This window comes from Vigna unguiculata, chromosome 3, assembly GCF_037176805.1.
Source record: "Vigna unguiculata cultivar grain cowpea cultivar isolate G323 ecotype 2 chromosome 3, ASM3717680v1, whole genome shotgun sequence".
NCBI classification, from domain to species: Eukaryota; Viridiplantae; Streptophyta; class Magnoliopsida; order Fabales; family Fabaceae; genus Vigna; species Vigna unguiculata.
Genome location: NC_140794.1, coordinates 5,616,858 through 5,629,174, shown reverse-complemented (window position 1 = coordinate 5,629,174; position 12,317 = coordinate 5,616,858). Strand labels below are relative to the sequence as shown.

Below are 12,317 nucleotides of genomic sequence, written 5' to 3'. Positions count from 1 at the left end.
ATAAGATTGGAAATGAGTTTTGTTTGGTAATCAAAAGTTTGATGATCTAGTTGACTTAGTTTTTGGTGATTTATTTTAGTTTTTAAACATTGTATTTATTATTATTATTATTATTATTATTATTATTATTATTATTATTATTAACTTTGTCTAGTTCATTTTTATATTAATGACTTTGTGTTGTTATTAAGAACTTTATTTTGAATATTAATATAAAGATTTATTTTTTTGAAATTTGAATTACTAAAATTATAATATTTTTTTTGTTAAATTTATCACATTGTGTTAACTATGTTTAATATATTTCTTTTTGTGTTTTAATATATATTGGGTCAATCACATTAATTAGTGATATAATTGTTTGATTAGGAATGACAAAAGAATTTAAGCCACCGGATTTTGTTGGATAAAATCTGCAACAGTATAAAATAGATATTTTCAAAGGACGAGGAGTATAAGTATTTTAATGGTTCACGATACAGTGATAATTGTATCCATAGTAATGAATATTCACCATACATGGTAAAAAAAAATTATTTTGGTATTTCTTTTAGAAAATCAAAATAAAATCACCAGCAAGAAAAGTGTTGTTGATTGAAAAATTATTTCTGAATTTAATATTTTTTATTAAGCCTAATAAAATTAGTGTTATATTTAGAGAAACTAACTATATTTTATGATGCAACTTGCTTTAATTTGTTGTTGGAAAGACTACTTTTAATTGCATTGATATTTTATTGTATGATTTTATATTGGATTATATTTTAAGATAAAAAAAATTGTTTCAGTTTATATTTGAAAAAAAAAAGTGTATATTCACGAGTATCTATAAATATCTGTAAGTAAAAAATAATTTAGGAGTATTTTTTCGAGCAATTAATAGCTCTGTGGCTCCAATTTATTAACATTCCTAGATCTAATCTTTAAAGAGTATCTTGATGAAGTCCATGATCGTTTGAAAAGGTTTGAAGTTCTTAAGTCAAGAGATAAAATAATATTTTTATTTAATTTAAATATATAGACAACGATTCTTATTTTTCTTATTAGACTTAAATTATGAACTATATTTGTTTATAATCTGGAATTATACAATTCCAAATGTATATTTACATTACGATTTGCATCATCCATAATGTAATTTATTTTTTAAAATTTATTATATGAATTGTACAATATAAATTTGTTTTACGTATAGTATAATTTAAAATATTTACACAATCTAAAATTGGAACTTTCGCAAGTATGGGTGCATAAAGAAAACATGGGTGCAGGAATAAATTTCCTGGACCAAATGGTAAGATAAATTGGTCCTTTAGTAATATTTCAAGTTTGAGCAGTTGAAAACTCAAACTATAGATTTGCAAAATGAAATACTAAAATTTAAAACATTTGTTAGAAACAAACAAACAATCTCCGCAGTTTCAAACAAAGCCATAATTTATCACTAACATTTCGAAACCAGCTTTGAGAGTTTTCACGAAAAACTCTCAAAGTGACTGATACCATTTTGTAACAAGTTAAACTACTTTTGAAAGTTGCTCCATACCCCTTTTACAAATCTCTTCTACTAGCCAAGTAGTACATAGTACCAGACATAAAACACTGGAGATGATGAGAACAAGATTGAATACTATCCATAAAGAGTAATCAGTAAACTTGATAGGCAATTTCAGTTCGAGTTTCTTTCTCTCAACTTCTACAAAAGAATCTAAATATCATGTTCAAAACACAGAGAGAATACAGACCATATGAATGGTGATCACCTCCTCACTGGTGGTACACCCCTTCCAGGTGCAGCTCCACGACCAGCAGCTTGAGCCTACACAAGCAAAGAGGAGTTAACATGTGTCACATGGTACGTTACCAAATAAACATTTTTTAATGCTAAATTTGTACCGATAAACTAATGATGAATAAATAAAAGAAGAATGCACGAACCTTTGCTCGCATTGCAACAGCTCTGCCCCTACCAACACCGAGTGATGCACCCTTGCCCTTCAAGAGATTCACAAAGCATAAAACACTAAAGCAAACGTAAAACAACCAGAGAGTACTTTATAACTTGGAAATACGAAGATACCTTGATTCTTGCATCCAAACGCTTAAACATAGGAGCATTCTTCAGCATGTCTGGTATGACCATAAACCTGCAAATTCTCAACCTGTCAAAGCACTGTCCTTACAGAAAAAGCAATCTACAAATTCAACATTACTCATGATATAAAATTGTACTTGGTATATAAAATTTATGAAGTTACTGGGCAACATATGATCCATACCTGACTTTGCTTCCTCGAATAAACACGTGCTCAAGTTGCGATGTTTTTCCATCCTGAAAAAGATTTAGCCAATATTAGCAACTAATGTAAATTAATGGGTTTTGACAAATATACTTTAAATTAGATATATCAGACATCCAAAAACATTGAAAAAAAAAATAGAAAAAATGCAATTTCAGAAGCTCCTCCTGTACCAAGAATCATTATACCCCATGAGATACATAGTTCAAAATGGAATAGTACAAAGTGTACGGATGTAAGGTTAATACTCAGAAATTTTCCTAACTAATCCCACCCGAACCTTAAATTCAAGTCAGGTCCATAATAGAGACCACGGACAGGCAAAGCACAACATATCAAGAGCAAATGGTGCCTCCGTAGGTCTCATGGATGTTTGCACACAAAGGTGGTGTAAACCCTCCCTAAACCTACTATTATTCCTTCCCAACAAACATGCCTCAATCTGAATTTGCTCATACTGAATGGAACTTCAAACTTCAAAGAAATTCAACAACCAATACATAAGACTAACAAACTGAAGGGTAACTAAAGGGACCAGAGTCAATTATCCTTCTCCATGGCCAGTTATGCTCCCCTTCCTCAAGGGTTATGAACTTTGTAATGGTTTACTACCCCCAAAATCTCAAAATTAACTCTATAAATGGCCCTGCAATGTTCATAGTTTTGTTCTTGCTCCCACGATTACCACCTTTCCGTTGCTCACACAACAACACAAAGACAACTAAAAACCCTATTTAAAGCTCACACAATAGCACAAAGACAACTAAAACCCCTATACAAACCATGATTTCTTAAACTCACTTGACATCATAACAAGTCTAACCCTAAATTGAACCATTTTTGGCATAAAAGAAAAATAGGAGAAGAAAAAAAACCTTTGCAGTGTAGGTGATGCTCTCGAGTTGACAGTTCCAATTGTCCTCGCATTCGATCATGCTCCCTCTGTAGAGTTCTCCGCTCTTGAGCTCCACCGTCACCACGTGTCCCGAAGCCTCGTGGAGAAGCTTCACCGGAATTCCCAAACTTCTGCTCATGATGGCTCTTCGCTTTCTCTCTCAAACAAACGCAAAAACCCTACTTCACTGAAACACCAAGATTTGAGATTTGTATTGCATTCACTATAACTATTCACTATACCCTAATTTTTTCCTCTCTACCCTTCACACTATTTTTTTATATACTAATTTATTTCGCTCCAAGGGATCGGGTATTATCGGTACCCGCTACCCGAATCCGATTCTGATTTTATTTTTTTTATTTCGGAATTTGCTAACTTGACTCTAAAAATATTACATTATTCAATTTAAAATTAAAAAATATGATTATATTTTTTATTTTATAAGTATGTTTTGTTGTATTTTTTTGCTTTTAGTTATCTAAATTGAACGGAACTTTAAATAATTTGTTTTTTATCATTTAATGACAATGGTTCATTTTTGTGTAAGGAAGAAACTCTCATATCTCAATTTTCAAATCAAGGCGGGTTAAGGTTTGTATATGTAAAATTCTTGTTATGGACTCTTTAGAAAAAAATTCTCTACAAAATATAATAATAATATATTTTTATTAAATTAATTGTAAAATTGTATTTAAGAATAAAGTGTAATCAAAATATTATGAGTGATTTTTAATTTTATTGCTACGATGTTCTTTTCAATAAATCATATTTTGTTTAGAAAAAACGGATTAATTAGTTTTTTTTATTTTTTTAGTAATCAATTCTTATTTTTATCTTTTTCTTATTTTTTTTTCTTTAAATTCTCATGCACCGATTCTATTTGACTCATTGTTATTTTCTTAATCATTGTTTCACTAGTCTAGTTTGATAAACTCATAAGAGTGGCACTATGGTCCAGTCCAACCCAATTAGGTTCGTCCCATACTTTACTCGTAAAATACATGTCGGCCTGGTCCATTCCGCTTTGAAAATGTAGACTCAAATGTTTGGTCCACCCGCATAGGTTATGGCCCATATGTTCGCGGGTCAGTCGTTTTTTATTTTGTTTAATTTCTTATGATGAAGCTTTCAATGTTCAACAAATTGAAAAATTTTAACAAATTCACCAAATTCAACATAAACTATGGATAATTGAATGATATATTAATAAATCCAACATTTTTATCATATTCATATTTGTACTTTGACATGCATAATGAATTCTTCAAATTTTAACACATTTTTAAATATATAATACTTGTCTTTTTCACTCATAAAAGAACTTGAAATGTTTATGCTGAAGCCCATAAGGGAAGTAACCAACATACACAAGTGTAAATTTTTTTTTTACACGGGTCGCGAGCCAGCCAGCCCCGCCTCGCATTTGACTTGTGCGGACTGGGAGTTATACATGTCAAGCTTTTACGGGCTAGTGGACTTAATATCTCCACCTGTTCCACGTGTTTTTGGTCGAACAACCCATTGAACTAAGTCAACATTGTCATTTGGGGTTGGGCCAGGGGGCTGGCTCGCAATGGGGCTGGTTCGCAAACTCGTATAAAAGAAATGCAAGGCAAGCTGGAATGTTGAATCCGCTGTCATGCACAGACTCGACCTGTTTAAGCTCGCAGTCCGTGCGAACTTAAGACAGGACGGTACAAAAATAAAGAAATTGAATAAGGCAGTGTAATAATGAATTCTTATTTTCATTTTTTTCTTTTTTTATTTTCTTTAAATTCCCATACACCAATTCTACTTAGCTCATTGCTTTTTTCTCAATCATTGTTTCACTCATGTTTCCGTACGTTTCTCTTTATTTTTTTTTATTATTATTATTATTATTATTATTATTATTACCTGCTTGTGCTTAATCAATCCTGATTGCATGTTTCTTGATCAAATTACAATTGTATTAATATTAAAAAAATGTTAATTTAGTAATCTTAAATCTAATACCGTGATAGTTTTTCATTATATAAATAAGTTTAATATATATTATTAAGTTTCCACTGAATTATTGATCTTTAAAATAATTACTTTTAATTGTTTATTGATGGTTAATTTCAAAATAAATTGTGCAAAATTATTAAAAAATTAAATTTAAATATTAAATTTAAGCATTTAATAATGAACAGAAATAAGCTTGAAATTTCAAAATAGCAAGTCTAAGGTCGAATTGTATTTATTGACAACAAAAAACATGTATTTATTGTTTTAACTCGTTATTTCTTATATATTTATTTTTAATACTATTTTATATATTTTTATTTCTTAAAAAAAACATACAAGTATGTCGATTATAAAACATGAATTGAGTTATTAAAATTGTAATATCTCTTTAGAATAATTTAGAATTGATTATTTTTCATACGTTGCAGATAAAAAAAATTACCACGTTTCAAAGTGAATTTTAACAATTTAAAATATTTTTGTTATTTTATTTAGTATTAAAGAATTAAAATCACTTTACTATAGACTTAAAAAATGTTTAAATTTTAAAAAATCTTTGAAACATAATTATTTGTTTATCTTGATTGATGAATCAAATTTATTTTCATAATTAAAAATATAAAAGGAAATTAAAGGATTTGAAATCATAAACCAATTAATATTTTTAACTATAAAAAAACAAATTATTTTCCAAATACATACATAACTTATAAAAATAATATTATCAATTTCGGTATAAGTTGCTTTATTCAAAAATAATTTTTAAAATTAAAATTAATAAAAACGTATTCAACATCAACCATGTGTCCATAAATATTAAACAAATTGACTTTATTATCTATTAAAGAATAATGTAAAGTAAAATTAATTAAGATAATTTAATAAATAATTTATCTAAAAAAAAAATCTAAGAATAAACTTTAAATAAAATTATAATATATTTTATCATAAATTATTTTGTAAGTAAATAATATATAATTTTGGGTTAAGTATGTTTTTAGTCATTGAATTTTGATTCAGCATTGAAATTTGTTTCGAAATTTTGATACATTTTGGTCTCTAAACTTTCTAAATGAATTAATATAATTTTTTTAATTCAATTACATTAATTTCTTTTTACGTCGAAAACATTTTTCAGCAGACATTGAATCGGAAATATGTTAAACGGTGTAAACAAATTCAATACTATCATGAAACAAGTTTTACACGTAAAAAAACACTAACATATTAAAAATAATAAAAACTTATTTAATATTAATAATATTTCAACAAAAATTAAATATATCAACCTTTTTATTTACTAAAAATAAATATTTAATAAAATTAATTACAAAATTTAATAGAAAACTATTCATCACGGCAAGTTTAAAATATAATTTTTAAATAAAATTAAGAAATATTTTATAAATAAATAATACATAATTTTGTTAACCCTTGAGCCATTTAGTCGCCCTCTCTCATAGGTTCCAAAACTCTCTTGACTAAAGAAACTTAATATCATCATTTATAATTCTGTTATAATTCCCATAAAATTATTAACTTTTAATATCTCAATTTTGAAAATATTTACAAATAATTTACTTTTATGTTCATTATTTATTTGTATTACACATACAGTTTTAAATGAGTACAATATAATTTACGGTTAAATATTTTTTTCGTCTCAAAATTATTATAAAAAAAATATGTTTTGCTTTTAAACTAAATTACCTATTATTTCGTCTCTTGTACCCCTTTAAGTTATATAAAACATTTTTAAAATAAAGGACATTAAATATTTTCTATGTAACAAATAATATTTCATAATAGAATAATTTGTTAGAACATAACTTTTATAAAATATTTAGAAGAAATAGATATACAAATTTAGTTTAAAAAGAAACACAATTTTTAAAAATACTTTATCGACGTAACATATTTAATTTTGACTTCTTTCAATGTATAACGACTTTGGTTAAAAGAAATCCATAATATAAAATGTATTACGAAAAATAGTTTTATTCGTAATAATACATTAAGCATATACAGTCAGTTTAAAATAACGGATATATTTAATTTTCAGTATATTAAAATAAACCATAGTTTTAATATAAATATTTTAATTCCTTATATGAACGCTCTTAATAATTAAAATAGTTAAATACATATAAAATATGTGTAGTATATTTAATAATTATTATGTGATTATTAAAAAATATTATGTTAAATTTATAAAATGAAAAACGAATGGTCCTTTAAGTTGAATAACTAAAACCAAACAGATTAATATATTTGAAAGACAGTTTGTTTTTTATCATTTAAATTTAAAATTAATTTTTAATAAATAAATGTAATAAATACTATAAATTAAATAAATATTAACTACCTCAATTATTAATAAAATTAAAACTTTATAATAAAACTGCAATACTTTTTTATTATACCAAAATCAATGATGTATTAACTAAATATTTACCCATATATTAATTATATTTTATTATTATTATTATTATTAATATCATCATCTTCACGTATAAAGTAACAAAAAATTACATAATCACCTGATCTACATAATATTCTTCAAAACAATTTTTTTACCATTTAGTTAATCTATTTAAAAGCAGGTTTCACATTTTACACGATGAAAAAATTGTCCCATAAAAAAATAAAATAAAAAAGAGAACCCAGACGTTCCAATTTTTTGACGGTGCAGCTGCTGCAAGGGTGGTTTCAATTTTCACTGAAAAAGAAGAGAAAAACGCCCCACGCGCCACGTATACGCCACTTGTACAATCGGTGTCGTCTACACCGTATTTTTCTTCTCTCTTTTCTTTTTCTTTTTCTCATTCGTTCATATATCATATCATATCGCGTTCTCTTCCCTTTTTTTTTTTCTTAATTTCTTTCTCTCCGTCTCTCTTTCTCTCTCAAACACACCCACAGCACCAAATAAAACACACCACCAACTTCGCAGTGCTCCTTCTCCTTCGATGGCGAAGAAGCGAAAGTCGGTGGCCACGCGCCTCGACGAAGTGGATCGCACCATGTACTCCACTTTTTGCAGCACCGCCAACTCCCTCTCTCATCTCTACACCCACGCCATGAACCAACAGAAACTCTCCTTCCAGGCCGGTGAACGACACGCTCTCGTGAGACCCCTCCTCTCCTACTCCGACCTTTCGTGTTTTTTTCCCTAATTTTTGAATTTTTTTCGGTCGCGATTAAATGGGATTTGCGCACGCGCGCACCTTGAATGAAAGCACGGTCCTTTTGTTTTAATTTCTGTTTGATGTGTTAGGGTTACTTTGAACGATTTCGGATTTTGATTTAATTCGTGATTTCTGTCTGAAGTTGTTTGAACACTGCTCCGATTTCCAATTTGTTTGTTTCTCCGAGAAACTAGAGATTTCTGTCTGGTGTTTTTGGACTTTGGATGCGTTGATGGGAATCTGGTTATTTGTTTCGTTTATTGTGTGATTAATGCTGCTTTCGTCTCGTCATGACAGGAGAAATTGTACCAGTGGATTCTCAGGCAGCAGCAAGAAGGGTCTAGGGTGACCACGATTGATATTGTTACCCATTTGCAGGTTTTGATTTTTTATGTCTATGCAATGTTTTTTTGCTCTGTTGTGTGTTGTGCTTGCCTTTTTGTTTCCATGGAAATACTCTTTTTATTAGTTTTTCCTCCATCCAACAGGTTTTAAGGATATTTCATGTACTCTATCTGTTCGTATATCTGTTCGTATAGCTTGTGGATCCCCTGTCAATTACCTTTAGTGTGAAATTGTTCTCTGCATGTATGAATTAACATTCAACTATTGATGGATTGACTTGGTTTTAGGTATATATGTTCACATGTTTAGTTCTACATTCAAAAATTGATTCTGGCTCCCCAGATTATGGACCGCAGAATATGGCAAAAGGCCAACATTCCACCATATAAACACACCACTGCTGCCTATTGCCGTCCCCTATGGTGGAGAGGTTTATGCCACATTATGCTATAACTTCTATTTAACAACGTTGTTAGCTCCAACATTGTATTTGAGTTGAAGAAACTCCTTTAAGTGGCTATTGCATTTGATCAAGAATGTTGTAGGGAGTTTTACTAGTAGTCATTAGACAAAAAATCCAAAATAATTCACTACAATTCGAAATTAATTCTGTAAAGCTAATTTCATTTAAGTTAACTTGCAAATGTTCACCTTAAAACTATTTCAAGGGACATGATCTCAAAAACTTGATTTTAGAATCTTAAAGCTCTTTTGATAGCGGTCTCCAAGTAGAAATAGAGATTTACCTCAATACTCTATGGTAATCTTTAAAGAGAACTTTTGTTACAAGAATTGCTTGTATTTAATCTAGTTATGTTTGGAAAATAACATGCAACACTTAGAAACTACATCTTATTAGGAACTCATGGATGTATCATAAAACATTTAAACCTATGATATGTCTGGACAATGACGATCTGTCTGCCCTTTATACTGCCCCAATGTTTTGTTCGTGTAAGAATTTGGTCTTTGGCTGTGTGTCAATCAGATATTGCTTGTTGGATTACAGCTAGAGCATGAAAAGTAAAGTCTTTATCTTTTTCAGTTCACTTGAACTGGAATTTCCTTCATATTTTTTACAATGGTGTTATTTCAGGATATCCATCAAAATAAATGAGTCCATTTTTTGATTTATCTGAATAAATGGATATAGATATATAATGATGTGCCATGCGTGTGTTTGTAGAATGAGCTTGAATATGGGGGAGAGGAGGCACCAGCGTCCCCAAGGCAGCCAATGCATCAACAGAACTCCCAGACTGCAATGCACACAAACTTTGGTGGCAGCATAGCTTCTAATGCATTTGGAGCAACTGTGGCAGGGCAAGGGATACGAGCTGGGCAACCTGATCAACAAGCAAAGAACTCAGTGTTCTCAAATGCACTCTCTAGCCCTATTCGTCGCAGCCTTCAGCCATATCATCTGGCTCAGGGGAGCTTTCCTTCAGGTAATATCATGTCATCAGGAAATGGGAATGGGAATGGAACCCGGAACAGTGAGATGAGTTATCCTAATGGCCAGAACAGGGACTCAAATTCTTCCAACTCCAATGATTGCATGGACATGCATTCAGATAGTCCTGGTCATGATTTTTCATACTAGTGCTGTCATAGTTAGAATAGGGAGAGAAAAAGAGGTCATTTATGAAATTGATGGTCATAAATGTGTGGTGAAAAATGTCAAATTTATTGTGGATAGACTTCAATTTATTCGTGTAGCATTGTCGTCCAGGTTGAAGCTTGAACATCAGCTTACATGTTAAAACAGATCGTCTTGAAAAATGTTGGTTATTTCCCGAGCAATATATAGTCATACCAGTGTGTGATGTTTGCATGAGATTTTTGCTGACTTTATTGATATGTGTATGTATAATGATTGTGTTATGTAAATTATACTTGAAGATCTTGTGAGAGGTTCTTTTGTTGCATATGATAAATTAGATGTAAAAATAAGATAATATCATGATAGTATAAAATAATATTTGGTGCACACTCTATTTATAATAAGAACTAGATAACAAATTGTGGTAATTCTAATGGTAGTAATTGTGACCGTACTACTACCCATAGGAACAAGATGGTAATGATAATGATAATGGTAATGGTAATCAGGAAAAAATGAGAGTGGTATTAACAATGATGACGAGATAATTCTAAAATAATAATATAAAAGTAATGAAGATTATAGTAGTTATGATGAAAATGTCGTCAAAATAATATTAAGATGAAACTGATGATGATGATGATCACAGGAGATGTTATACTATGGAATGATATGGAATGGAAGAGAAAGTGATGACTATCATCACGATAATTAAAGGGAATTATAATTTGTCAACTTATCAAATGATTTGTTTCATAAGACAGCCATTATGATTTTATTTTACTACAATTCGGGGAGCAAATGGGGTTTGTAAGTTAACCAAGAATAAAAAGATATGATTAAGTTTAATTCTTTAGAGGTTTGAAGAGATGTGTTAACCATGAATAAAAATATATGATCAAGTGGATTTTTTCTTAAAATCTTTAAAATAAGGTCATTTTTTTAAGGTGCACATTTTTTAATTTTATTGGTTTTTTTTTCATTTAAAAAAGGTTTGATTTAAGAGTAAAATAAAAAATAATTACTGCAATCCAAGGTTTTAAATTACAAAATTGTCAGGTTATCAATATATTGCATAATTCGAAATTGGGGTTTTATATTAAGATACATTTGCACTAAATCCAAACGGCTAATTTTATCAAATCCTATTTTTTATATTCACAAAAAAAAAAAAACACAAATTGATCTTGACCATAAGATTTAATAAAATGAATTGTGAACATTTGAGCAGTCTGTGGACTTATACGGTTATGTTATGAGCAAATATCAATATTGTTTCATCAATTCAAATATTAAATAAATATTTATTATATAATAAATTATACAGCACCGAACTCTTATTAATATCATATTTTATTTTATTATATTGTTTAGAATGATAACGTGAGACAGACCATGCGTATTAAAGTGCAGATAAAAAATATGTGAGATGGATTAAGTATTTTAGTTCCTTGGTTTTTCAAGTAATTTGTATCTAAATGTGTTTATAGTTTATTATTTATCTATTTATATGAGTATTGTAGATTTGTTATTAATTAAGTTTATTTTTAAAGGATCTTTCATTAATTCTTAGTTGTGTTTGATAACTTTAGTTATTTGAAATTTTATTTTTGTTTTTGTTTTAGTTATACATATCTATTATGAAATTATAAAGCTTTGAATATTATTTGTTTCCAAAAATATAAAAAATATGCTCATAAAATTGATTGTTTTACTAAATGACTTGGTTTGACCGAACCTGGTTTTTGCGGACCAAATTTGGAACGAGACAGAATTAAAGTTCTGAACCATATTGTCATTCTTATTATTGTTATTCTCAAACAAACTTCAACATTAAAAATTTGAAATGTGATATATTTATGGGTATGGTTATCCCCGTGTTAATTCCGAATATTAAAATTTAGAAGTGTAATATATTTATGGCTATCCCCAGGCTAATTCCCAACTTTAAAATTTAGAAGTGTGATAAGAACGAGTCTTGTTGAGTTTTGATG

The 12,317-nt window shown here is 29.0% G+C and overlaps 2 protein-coding genes across 2 annotated transcripts; one reads left to right on the top strand and one right to left on the bottom strand.

Moving 5' to 3' along the window:
• Positions 1-1,419: 1,419 nt before the first annotated feature.
• LOC114176564 (small nuclear ribonucleoprotein SmD3b-like) lies at positions 1,420-3,457 on the bottom strand. The gene is made up of 5 exons (XM_028061645.2): positions 3,176-3,457; positions 2,280-2,332; positions 2,081-2,147; positions 1,939-1,995; positions 1,420-1,819 (listed from the first exon to the last, which is right to left on the bottom strand). The coding sequence occupies exons 1-5, from the start codon at positions 3,332-3,334 to the stop codon at positions 1,760-1,762; spliced, it is 396 nt and encodes a 131-aa protein (XP_027917446.1). The 5' UTR covers positions 3,335-3,457; the 3' UTR covers positions 1,420-1,759.
• A 4,577-nt stretch (positions 3,458-8,034) lies between these two features.
• Positions 8,035-10,557, top strand: LOC114178847 (uncharacterized). The gene is made up of 3 exons (XM_028064968.2): positions 8,035-8,315; positions 8,673-8,753; positions 9,907-10,557. Exons 1-3 carry the CDS (start codon positions 8,157-8,159, stop codon positions 10,321-10,323), a joined length of 657 nt encoding a protein of 218 aa, XP_027920769.2. The 5' UTR covers positions 8,035-8,156; the 3' UTR covers positions 10,324-10,557.
• Positions 10,558-12,317: the final 1,760 nt, after the last annotated feature.